Source organism: Schistocerca gregaria, chromosome 4 (assembly GCF_023897955.1).
Source record: "Schistocerca gregaria isolate iqSchGreg1 chromosome 4, iqSchGreg1.2, whole genome shotgun sequence".
In the NCBI taxonomy this organism is placed as follows: domain Eukaryota; kingdom Metazoa; phylum Arthropoda; class Insecta; order Orthoptera; family Acrididae; genus Schistocerca; species Schistocerca gregaria.
Window position 1 is genome coordinate 542,378,217 of NC_064923.1, and position 12,395 is coordinate 542,390,611.

General features: G+C 44.0%; 1 protein-coding gene and 1 pseudogene across 1 annotated transcript in view; one reads left to right on the plus strand and one right to left on the minus strand.

The window, feature by feature from the left end:
- The window catches only part of LOC126267798 (sodium channel protein Nach-like), a 139,512-nt gene extending 127,471 nt beyond the window's left edge, over positions 1 to 12,041 (plus strand). Inside the window, exon 8 of the mRNA XM_049973102.1 lies at positions 11,596 to 12,041. Within this exon, the coding sequence (XP_049829059.1) occupies positions 11,596 to 12,041 (446 nt within the window). The remainder of the gene's footprint in view (positions 1 to 11,595) is intronic.
- On the minus strand, positions 7,888 to 8,005 carry LOC126268438 (5S ribosomal RNA; annotated as a pseudogene).
- Positions 12,042 to 12,395: the final 354 nt, after the last annotated feature.

Consider the following 12,395-nt stretch of genomic DNA (forward strand, 5'->3'; position numbering starts at 1 on the left):
ATAAAATTAATCATAAAATGGGTAAAAAAAATCAACTTTCTCTTAATTTGAGACCTAGTAGCTAATTTCTGATTCCTCCGGAAAGAAATACAAATGTTATTCAAAATGTAACACTATTTTTTTACTTTATTTTTTAATCTTTATCTTTATTTCGACTTTTCCTTGTTTCAGCCTTGGCTAGTCAAACCGTCGTTAAGTCTAGCTGTCAATTATTAGACTTTTCTCTGAGCTCCCTTAAATTTCGAATTGTCGAGAGTCGACGGTATTTGAGCAGCGAAGGAAATGGCGATGGCAGAAGCAGAGAGGATATAAAATACAGATCTACAACAGCAAGAAATGAGTTCTTTAAAATGAGTCACTTTCACTCATTGCTATAAATTTAAGTGTTAAAAAGTCTTTTATGAAGGTATTTTGAGCGTAGTTTTGTACGGAAGTGAAATGTGGGCGATACACAGTTCAGAGAAGGAGCGAATAGAAACTTTTAAACTGTGGTGCTGAAGTAGAAGGTTAAAGATTAAATCGTTAGATAAGGTAACTAACAAGTAGGTATTGAATCGATCTGAGGGAAGAGGAAATTTATGGCACTACCTGGCTTAAAAAATGGATCTATTGATAGCATGCCGCCTGAGACATCAAGGCATCGTGAATTTCGTAATGGAAGGAAGTTTGGGGTGCAAAAAATTTTAGAGGGAGACCAAGCCCTAATTAAAGTAAGCAAATTCAAATGGATGTGGTTGCAGCAGGTGAAGGTGCTCGCACAGGAAGCAATAGTATGAAGAACTCCACTAAAGCAGTTTCAGAATTGAAGACCATAACAAGAACAGAGCAGTAAATCAATTTTTATTGTTTCAGTTTGTGAAAGCACGGATACCAATTGAACAAGAGGGTTGCATGGTTAGAAAACTATTCTCAAACCCAGAAAACTAAAGACAGTTTGTAGCAGAGTCTAATAGCTGACCGTCAACTTGTAGTAACTGTCGGTTGACAACGTATCAGTAATGACTCACTGAAATCTCACAACCGTCAAGTTTCTACCAGTAGATGCCTGCAGCGCTTTAAGAAAGAACGCCCGCCTAAATCTATCTGATGGAAAGGTAGATACTGTAATGAAAGTTATAGGAAGAGTTATGAATTGTATTTCACTCACGAAGAAGCTTGTCCCACCAGTTCTTCGTTACTTTTTATTGGATTGAGGTCGTTAGCAGCTATAATATAGAAAAGCACATGTGAGCTGTTTGCTTCGTAACAAATTATTTAGTGATCTCGAGAGCGTCACAATAATCTTCAAAATGTTCAAATGTGTGTGAAATCTTATGGGACTTAACTGCTAAGGTCATCAGTCCCAAAGCTTACACACTACGTAACCAAAATTATCCTGAGGACAAGCAGTCACACCCATGCCCGAGGGAGCACTCGAACCTCTGCCGGGATCAGCTGCACAGTCCGTGACTGCAGCGACCCTGGCCGCTCTGCTAATCCCGCGCGGCAATAATCTTCAACGAATGCGGCAGAGAGACTCTACAAGGTAGGTGTTTTGCGTCGCAGAGAGTCTTATTCTCATTAATCCAAAGGCCCAAGTATCAGTGCGAATCGCGTAACATGTTAACTGCCATATAATATATTTTAAATTATTAATGGAAAATCTCATACAAAGATGTGAAACAAATACTAACAAAAAGATAGAGGGGCTGGCCAGAACTTACCTCAGCTCAGTACAGCCGATAGATAACACAAAACAGAACAGAAAATTTACATTCGTAGCTTTCGGAACTTTGTTCCTTCATCAGGAAGGAGAGAGGGGAAAAAAGGGAAGAAGGGAAACCCTCCCTGATTACCTTTCCATGTTGCTTCATAACCTGGGTTGTGAGTAACTAAATCCACTTTCCCTTCTTTCCTTTTTTCCCCCTCTCCTCCCTGATGAAGGAACAAAGTTTCGAAAGCTAGGAATGTAAATTTTCTGTTCTGTTTTGTGTTATCTATCGGCTGTACTAAGCTGAGGTAAGTACTGGCCAGCCCCTCTATCTTTTTGTTAGTATTTGTTTCACATAAAACACATTTTATCAGATTCCAGAGAGGGACCGCGGTAAGGACGACCAGTGTGCAGGAACTACATTTTGATTTTCAAAGCTTACTCTTCAACTGCAAAGGCATCTGAAATAATTCAGAAGGGATACTGCATTGCCAGACCTGATATAAGGCATTTCACTGTCTGTTGATACGATTTGCATGTCTTTCTTTGGGTAAACGATGACCGCAAGCAAGGCCCATAGATAGCAGCTGTCTGCCACAGCCCAACCTGGCCGATGCTGCCACCGCATTCAGAGTTTGCTCTTCTCCATGTCGCAGGATGGGTTTTGCGCTGACCACCGCCTAGTAACCACATACACTTAATCACTTCCACCACAAGCTGCCTACAAATATTTTGTTTGTCCTGGAGCAATAACTACAATCTTGGAAGAGAGATCGAAAAATTTTCTTAAACAAGCACTCTATATAAAATATTTGTTACTTACTACTATTAAACACTGTCTCTATCGCAGATAATGTCCACAATTATGAGTCAGCAGGTATCCCATATCCAGCTGAAGCCATGAAGATTGGATTCTAAAGAGCTATAAAATTCCCGGAATTTTGTTTATTACATTTCATCTACTGTTCCAAATAATCCCGTACATTTTCTATGGGACCAGTCGAGGAGCTATGTGGCTCCCGAGTCTTCTCCAAACCAGGAACTCAGGAATTTCTTAACACAGCAATGCGAACAAGACTGTTGAAAGATGAAAGTGTCGACAGCATACTCGTCGTAGGGACATAGAATAAAGGGCAGCACTTGCTCACCAAAAATGAAGAAATAAGCGTCCTGATCCACTTACATAACAACATGAATGACTAGGTCCGAGTCAGGAAGCGAAAAAGATCCCAAAAACATCAAAGAATCGCTACCGACATGATCTACACCATCCACACATGGAGAGTTTAATGTCTCATTGGACGGGCGGCCACTCGATATATTGCATCGTTTGGAAAGTGGCAAAATAGCGACTCATGGGACCACACTAAATGCTTAAATTCGACAACTATCCATTTTATGGGCTGTTTGACCCTCTGAAGACCTGCTGCTTATTTGGTTCCATATCTAGTTGGCTTTCACGAAGCACCCGGCTTCAGACGTCCACTGCATGTAGTTTACTTCAGAGTGTTCCTTCGGAAACTGTTTGAGATAGACGTCTATTCATCGGCAGCAGCAATTATTATAGGGGTCAAAGGAATTACAGACGTTGGCTGCAAGTGGGTATTGGTTTAAATCGACGGGGAAGGTTGAAAATTTGCTCTGGACAGGGATTCGAACCCGAGTCTTGCTAACCAGGCATATGCTCTGACCACTAAGCCACTCGGACACAGTGATCACGGCAGCTGCTCGGATTAGCACTGCACGCCTCCGGTCAGAATCAAATTCTCAAGTTTTCCACACACTACTAATGTAGTGCTCCTCATTAATCGCTGTTCAACAATTATTTGTCAAATGGTTCAAATGTCTCTGAGCAATATCAGACTTAACATCTGAGGTCACCACTCCCCTAGAACTTCGAACTACTTAAACCCAACCAACCTATGGACATCACACACATCCATGCCCAAGGCAGGATTCGAGCTTGCGACCGTAGCGGTCGCGCGGTTTCAGACTGTACCACCTAGAATCACTTGGTCACAACTGCAGGCAATTATTTGTAAACACAGCCTATTCTGCAACACCCTTATAGTCTTTTCAGACTGTTTCTTGGTCACTTGGTCACAACTGCCGGCAATTATTTGTAAACACAGCCTATTCTGCAACACCCTTATAGTCTTTTCAGACTGTTTCTGAACGCTCTATACCCTCTCTGAAGTAATGGTGCTGTAACTCTCGCTTGGGGTGCACTCGAAGTTACTTTCACGTCCGAAGATTTTTCTCATTAGAGAATGACATGCTACGTTCTGTTTGCTAGAAATCTTCATGCCTATCACGGAGCTGATCTGATATTTCCTACTCTCTCATTTTGTTCCTTAGGCGTCAGTGTGGAACTGAATCGAACGCCTTCAGGAAGTAAATGAAGCCTTCCGAAAGTAAATGAGCCCGACGTTAAGCTGGTAGGCAGTATCTACAGGGCGGAGGGCGGTAACTGCTGATTTGTGAATGAAATAAAAAAAATAATGAGCACTTAGAAACTTACATTTTTATTTTCCTCATATTGGAAAATAATGGAAGTTTCTAATTACATGGTTTAAACAGTATATGCGTCAAAAGTCTACCTTCACAATCTCCACACTGCCGCAGTAGTTGTGTGGAATTCTCATGCGCCCTTTCAAGCATGTCTTCTGGTATTCTTGCAGTTTTAGCTTCAGTATTGTTGTGTAGGTCTTCCAGGATGTTGGGACGGTTTTAATACACCTTTGTCTTCAGGTAACTCCAAAGAAAAAAATCGGTATGGGGATAAGTCCGGTGATCGTGCCGGCCAGTTGAGATTCCCCATCCGAGAGATAAGCCTTCCAGAAAACGTTTGCTCCAAAAATTCATGGTAAAGCCCGCTGTGTGGAGTGGCGCCGTCTTGTGGAAACCAGGTATCCTGTAAGTGCATTGCCTCGAAAGCCGGCTGGAAAAGCTCTTGGCAGCATAGTTAAGTAACGATCCGAATTCACAGTTACAGCACGACGATTTACCTGGAAAAAGTAAGGGCCAATGATGCCTACTCGTGCTATGGCGCACCACACAGGGGACTCTGGTGAATTTTCCTGGGGTTCGTGTCGCTCCAGTACAGCGTATTCTGTTTGTTAACACATTCACTGAGGTGTAAATGTGCCTCATGAGACAAGAACACATTTGCGTGAGGGGGTATGGTTGCAAGCATGTCTTCACAAGATGTACTCCATGTTACATAACACCGTACGAACAATTGCTGGACCACGCACATTTTATACGGGTGAAAATTCAGTTCATTATGAAGTATCAGGTAGAAAGAACGTCTTGAAATGCCAAGAGCAAGTGTGTGTGTCCGAGCTGAGCATTTCGAAGATTGCAGTACTGCTGCTCTACCTCGTTCGACATTTTGTGGTCTTGTAACGCTTCTCTCAGGACGTCTACGTATAGATGATACATCCCCTGTTGTTCTGAATGCACTTACCCAATTTCAAATTCAGTGCTGTCCAGGAACATGTCCTCGTGCGGTACTGCAAATCGCAAATGAAAAGCACGCTGCACTGCAATGATCAAATGGGCATTCCAGAAATACACTTCGACACAAAATGAGAGCTCTTCACGTGTCCACTGCGTTATCGCAACTGAACAACAACTGAATACAAACTTCCGTCGGTCACTATAAACCAAATCCACTCTACTCTCTATTCGACCAACAATGCCGCTACAACGTGAATTCCAAAGCAATTTACCGCGCTCCAGTCTGTACTATCTTCTGGGTCTCGTGGACGAGCAGACCGAGCTAGGTTTCGCACGATCATTTTGGAAACCATGTTGTTTTCCACACAGGAGATTTTCGGTCTTCAGAAATGCCATAATACGGAGAATAAACAGTCCACGTTCTGGCCCAGTCGGAACCGACCGATTCTCGTGTCATCCTGTCAGTGGTGTTATGCGGATGTGGTAATGAGGGGCATTTGGTCAGCACATCTATCTCGCAGTCGTTTTCGGCTTTCTTGCCCTTGAAATGGCTACATAACTGTCAAATAGTCTAAATGTACTGTACCAAAAAAGAACTCATCCCAAAAATCCAAGCAGGATTCCGAAAAGAACACTCAACCATCGACCCCATTCTACGTCTTTGCAATAACGTCACCAAAGGACTCAACCTATGCGACATCGCATCGACACTAATGTTAGACATAGAAAGGGCTTTTGACAAGGTGTGGCACGCCGGACTATACTACAAAATGCTGAAAATGGGACTCCCACAAAATCTAATCACACTACTAACAAACATACTAGACGAAAGGCCGACCAGAGTATACGTCAACGACAAACCATCGAACACCTTCTACCCAGAGGCAGGGGTACCACAAGGAGCCATACTGTCGCCACTACTACACACATTGTACACACACTACATCCCACAACCCACCAGGTGGAATGAATGATTAGCACTTTACACCGATGATACGGCGTACTGGTGCCATTCCGTGACAGCAGCAGTACTCTCAGAAATGACCACTCAATACATACAAAAACTAGAACCATGGCTAGCAAAGTGGAAAATACGACCAAACGCCCTCAAAAGCCAGCTTCTTGTATTTCAGCACAGACATAGGACAATGGATAGGAGCCAAAACCGAAAGGATGTGACAGTACAACTATGGGGCCAAAGCATCACACCAAAAGACACAGGGAAATACCTGGGCGTCACGCTAGACAGGACTCTATCTTGGAATCAACACATCACGGAAATACTTTCAAAAGCGCGGCGACGAATGGGACTAATAAAGATCATCAGGGGAAGGGGACATGGAGCTAGCACCGAGACAATGCTACACACTTACAAGGCATTCATCAGGCCAGTCCTAGAGTATGCAGCCCCAGCCTGGATGGCACACAAATCGCAAACTCAGAGAGTGAGTGCAACTGAAAGACGAATCCTACGAATCGCGCTGAATGTACCGTGCAGCACAGGAGGAACAATAGTCTACAACCAAGCAGGAATAGAACCAATACCACACAGACTGATAAAACTAAGTTCAAGAATAGGAATAAACAGACTGAAAAGCCATACCCTAACAACAGAAGAATTGAAGAAAACATATTACACAGCAAACTTTCCGGCATATAGATACCCACTACCAACACAGACCATAATAGCAGCAATCGAAATAACAGAACCACAAAACGACGACATAGCGAACCTTTACAAAGATCAACAAGTACTACAACACCTACTAGCAACGGAAGAAGACGAGTGACAACAAACCAAGAAGGGCAATACAATAACAGAAGCCAAACACAAGGAAAGCACCCAACCCTTGCTGGGGTTTTAAGGAGGTTTCCCCCAGCAGTAAGGCAAATGCCAGGGTTGTGAACATTCCTCCAAACAAGACAAGATGAATCCAGACACATCCATACGTATATATATTAAAAAAAAAGTTTAGAAGATAAGAATAGAATATAAGATAGTACATAAGAAATCCACCCAATGCTGAAATAAAAAGAGCCCCAACAGCATCAAATAAGATAAGCTAAGGCGTCAAAATGGCATTAGGCCATCAGTGCGCCCGCCTCTCCCCATCAGGGAGTGGAATGAAACATGTAAAAAAAAAAAAAAAAAAGTACAGCGTCCCAGTCCTCTCACGTCTACCATGGTCGGATATTCTCAAGCGTTACGATGCTGTTGCGGCCTTTCAATGTATAGAAATAGTGCCAGTATTCTTGTGTAATTTAATCTCGTGTTCTGACGCTTTCAAACATTTCTTTTCCACCGCTTAGACCATACATTTTCCCAGAGAAAGCAATGAGCAATATGGCCAAGCGTTAATTCGCTGTAAATGAAATTCCTTCCTGTTGTATTTACTTGTCATCCAAACTTGTTTTCGAGTCCATTCATTCTGAAAATAGAAATATACAGTTAACTTAGCCATAGCCCTAAATGTAATGACTTTATTACGAAAACTGCAAGTGCTTTGTGCGCATTCTCATTCCTTGCAGTACAGCACTCCGTCATCAGGCCACAAGTGGCCCATCGGGACCATCCGACCGCCGTGTCATCCTCAGCTGAGGATGCGGATAGGAGGGGCGTGTGGTCAGCACACCGCTCTCCCGGTCGTTACGATGGTTTTCTTTGACCGGAGCCGCTACTATTCGGTCGAGTAGCTCCTCAATTGGCATCACGAGGCTGAGTGCAACCCGAAAAATTGCAACAGCACATGGCGGCGCGGATGGTCACCCATCCAAGTGTCGGCCATGCCCGACAGCGCTTAACTTCGGTGATCTGGCGGGAACCGGTGCATCCACTGCGGTAATACCGTTGCCTATTCCTCGCAGTAAGCGTACACGTTATTGTGCTAAGTGCTACTCCGGGCTCAAGAGCAAATTTTAATTAATTCACTGACTAAAAATAGCGCTGAATAGGAATCAGTGTCATCGTGGTGGTACAGAGAAATAATAATATTGCCGTCCTTACCAGCGACCGTTTCATCAGTGAAGAAGGACGATGTCAAGCAGTAGAGACCGGTAGGGTGCTTGTTCCGAAGTCTAACAATATTATGTTCTCCAGGTAGGAAATTCAACTCACTATAATCCCCGCGCACTTTGCAGGTGACAGGGACGCCTGTAACAAACAAAATTTCGACAGGATACTTTCCTTCAGTTTAACACTGTTCAAAGTGTTGCTCAACCTGATGCTCCAGTACGTCGTGTTTATTTCTTCCATCAAAGGCTTTTGCGTCACACATACGCCCGCCTCAACAAAATGTAATTTGATTAAGAAGAAATGTAGTGATTTTATCATGGAAAGAGTTTTTGAACGTTTTCATTCCATATACTTCGTAAATAGTAAAAAAAAAAGCATTCTTTTGTGAAAAAGCTCGAGCCGGTAATAACCTAATCTATATTTGCTAGCAGTTTTAATTTAGCTACTCATTCTGAGGCACCATGAAATATTTTTATGTTGTCTCATGAAAACTGCTAATAAGTAAAGCTTTGTTTATTATCAGCTCATAGTGTTACAAGAAAAAGACCATCGTCTGAATATACTTTACGTTCACCCTGAGTGTTTTTGGCAACTCAAACAAAGCGGATACTAGGATTGCGTGTTACACGGAGTGAAGAAACATTCCCGGACTCCTTCACAGTGTTATTCCTTGCATGCTAATAACGCAAAAATGTCAGTGGCAAAATTTCAGTTTACGTGTATTTCCGGTAGGAAACGGACGCCAAAACTGGCAGTTTGGCAATACTGTAACCATAGCTTTATTCAGTACACCAGAGCCCTGCTGCTAATTTAGTTCTGTGGATTGAGTTTTGCGAACACATGAGGTAGAGACTTAGATTCTGGATCTAGGTGTTCTTTCATATCATTCGTTACATTTATTCTGTCAATTCTACTTTAGTATGCACTTTTTCGTGAACCGTATACTTCTCGCAGCCAGTTTTTTTAACAGTGAACGTAATTGTCATAGGTCAGACACATAAGTAAAATAAAAATTACGTCTCTTAGTATAGAAATACCTGCTAAACCTATCAGTATGGAGTGTTAAGCATACATACTACATTCAATATAAGTGGTTAGATGTAGAGCGTACCTTAAATATTATAAACTCACCATCAGTGATAGAATGTCGTTCACAAAACATACGTTATCATGAAAGCAGATTCACAATGCGATCTTCCTGCATCTCCAAACTCCCTGTATCATGTTTCTCTGCATCCGCGGTTACAAGAGCTGCATAGACGCTTGTAACCAGTGCACCCACTATCTTTGGGGAATTGGTATAAACTTGTTCCTTTTGGAATGTCTGAACAGTAAGGAATCCAGGGGATTTAGGTCACAGATGGTTTAAGAAACAATATATACTACAGTATTATTGTGTTGAACAAAATTTGCAAATGAAAATAAAATAAACCCGAAAACAGAATTCGCAAGGATTTGTGATCACCACAGACAGCAATGCATGATCCGCAACGAGCTCCCATGCGGAAACAAAGCTGGTGAGGGTTTCTGTGGGAGGGCGTTCTATTCCTCCACCAGCTCGGTTCACAACTCTGGATGGTCGTTGGTGCACGTGGACGCGCGCAATACTTCTCCCCAACGCATCCCATACCTGCTCGATGGAATTTAAGTCGGGGGAACGGGTAGGTCAGTCTATTCGACAAATATCGTTTCGTTCCAAGAACTCCGCTTTCTGAGCAAATTCTATGCGGTCGCATATTGATGTCCATAAAAATCAATCGTGACAGAATGCATCATTGTAAAGGACAACTGGGTAAGGAGTACAGTGTCGCAATAACATTGACGAGTGAGTGCAGCGTGTTCAAAGATTTGGAGGTCAGTACGTTCATGCAACATTATTCTCCCCACACCATAACAGCTAGACCTCCACAACGATCATATTCAACAATGTTGGACGTTATCTCATATGACGAAAGGTGGGAATATGTAATACACCCAAGAATAGACGTGACTGTCCTGGTGGTCCAGGAGTTCTGGTGTGGGCAGGCATAATTTTTCATGGGCGTACTGACCTCCAAAACTCTGAACACAGTACATTCACCGGTCAACGCTATTGTGATGCTGTCTGTACTTCTTGCCCATGTGTGATTTTTAGTTGTGCATTTGGCCCCGACTTCATTTTTATGGATGACATTTCGCGAATTCAAATGGTTCAAATGGCTCTGAGCACAGTGGGACTTAACATCTGAGGTCATCAGGCCCCTAGACTTAGAAATACTTAAGCCTAACTAACATAAGGACATTACGCACATCCATGCGAGAGGCAGGATTCGAACCTGCGACCGTAGCAGCAGCGCGGTTCCGGACTGAAACGCCTAGAACCGCTCGGTCACAGCGGCCGGCGACATTGCACGACCGAATTGAAACAAGAGGGTTTTCTGCGAATGGACTCCCCCGCTCGTTCTCCCAAATTAAATTCGGTCGAGCACATGTGGAATGCTTTGGGGAAAGGTATTGCTGTTCGTCCGCATACATCAGCTACCATCCTGTCATCAGTCGCTGGTGGAGCATCGGAACGCCCTACCACAAGAACTCCTAACAAACGTTGTTGCCGCAGGAAAGCACGCTGCAGATCATGCGTTTCTGTCCGTGGTGATGAAACCCTCTATTAACAACCATGCCCCACCTTTCGCAAAGTCTAGCTGAACATAATAAATCGCGGTGATTTCAGCGTAATTATTGTTTTGGATAACAGTGTCATTTCTACTCGTCTCATTGTGTATTTCTTCCAGTTGCCATCTGTATTATACTCCAGCAGTTCCTTGTATGATCCAAGTTTCATGGAGCTACGTTGCTTAGCAGTGATACATACAAAAATTGTATTCGTCCTTAATTTTTGCACAGTAGTATGCTTTCGTGTACCAACGGTTTTGCCGCAGTGGTAACACCGGTTCCCGTCAGATCACAGAAATTAAGCACTTTGTTGGGTGAGCGTCCGGTCTGTCGAGCGCCGTTGGCAAGCACGGTGCACTCAGCCCTTGTGAGGCACACTGAGGAGCTACTTGATTGAGAAGTAGGGCTTCGGTCTCGGAAAGTTACGGCCAGGAGTGCGGTGTGCTGACCACGTGCCCCTCCATATCCGCATCCAGTGACGCCTGAGGGCTGAGAATGACACGGCGGTCGGTCGGTACCGTTGGGCCTTCATGGACTGTTCGGGAGGAATTTAGTTTTAGTTTTAGTTTTAGTATGCTTTCGTATACGTGCTTATAATGTTGTCTAATTTTCAATATTTGGCGTCCATTTTCCACCGAAAAAATGCGACACATTTCTGTTTCGGTAGTCGGCAAGTAATCACATTGTGAAAATCGTGTGCGTGAAGTTTTGTTCAACTTGTAAAATTTGATTTTAGAAAGCATAAAATGAAGATGTGGGCAATGTCGTGTGTTTGCAGTGTCATTCGGCGGCATCCTGAGCCTGTTCCTAGGGGTGAGCGTGCTGTCCCTGGCTGAGGTGCCGCACTTCGTGCTGCGGCTGGTCACGGCGATGTACCACGGCAGCGGCTCCACCACCACCACAGAGCACCAGCCACAGTCCGTGTGGGTCACCACGGCACCGGGTCGCCGACACCCCGCTGTCTCTGGCCATCCCTGGAACACAGCGTCGGGGCCTAAGCTCCACGTGCCGCGCGACACGGCGAGCATCGCTGGCAGCAGCCACCGCCTCCGGACTCGCAAAGGCACGAAGTGGCTCGGCCGAAAGTCGCCGCAATTGCCGCTCTTCAGGGGCGCTCTGCGGCTCAAGGGCGGCAAAATTGCGGCAGTTGGCGCTCCACAGGAACACTCCGACGCTGAAACGGCGCTGGCGCGGTGGAGGGCGAGCGTCGCCGCCCGGCCGTGAAATTCTGGAATCACAACAGCTGCGAGTCACGGTCAGGCACTTGTCCGGTCATCCTACCGTGGGCCTCGTGCGACCTACAGGTATCCGGAATAAGCTCTAGTGGAATCGAAGGACTGACTTTGCGAGAGGATTCAGTCCTATGCTTGTGTTTGTATCAAAACTGAAATAGTATTCCAAGTGTAATGACCTCACTGTAAAAATGCCATTAAGTAACAACAAAAAAGAATACTTCTGCTCTTTCTGTAACTTGCATATATTTAATTGCTTTTATGGATTATAGTCTCCTTCAGTCACGAAAATACGTCCTCTGATAAACTACTCGATGCATTTCGATTTCCGCAGATTGATTCATTG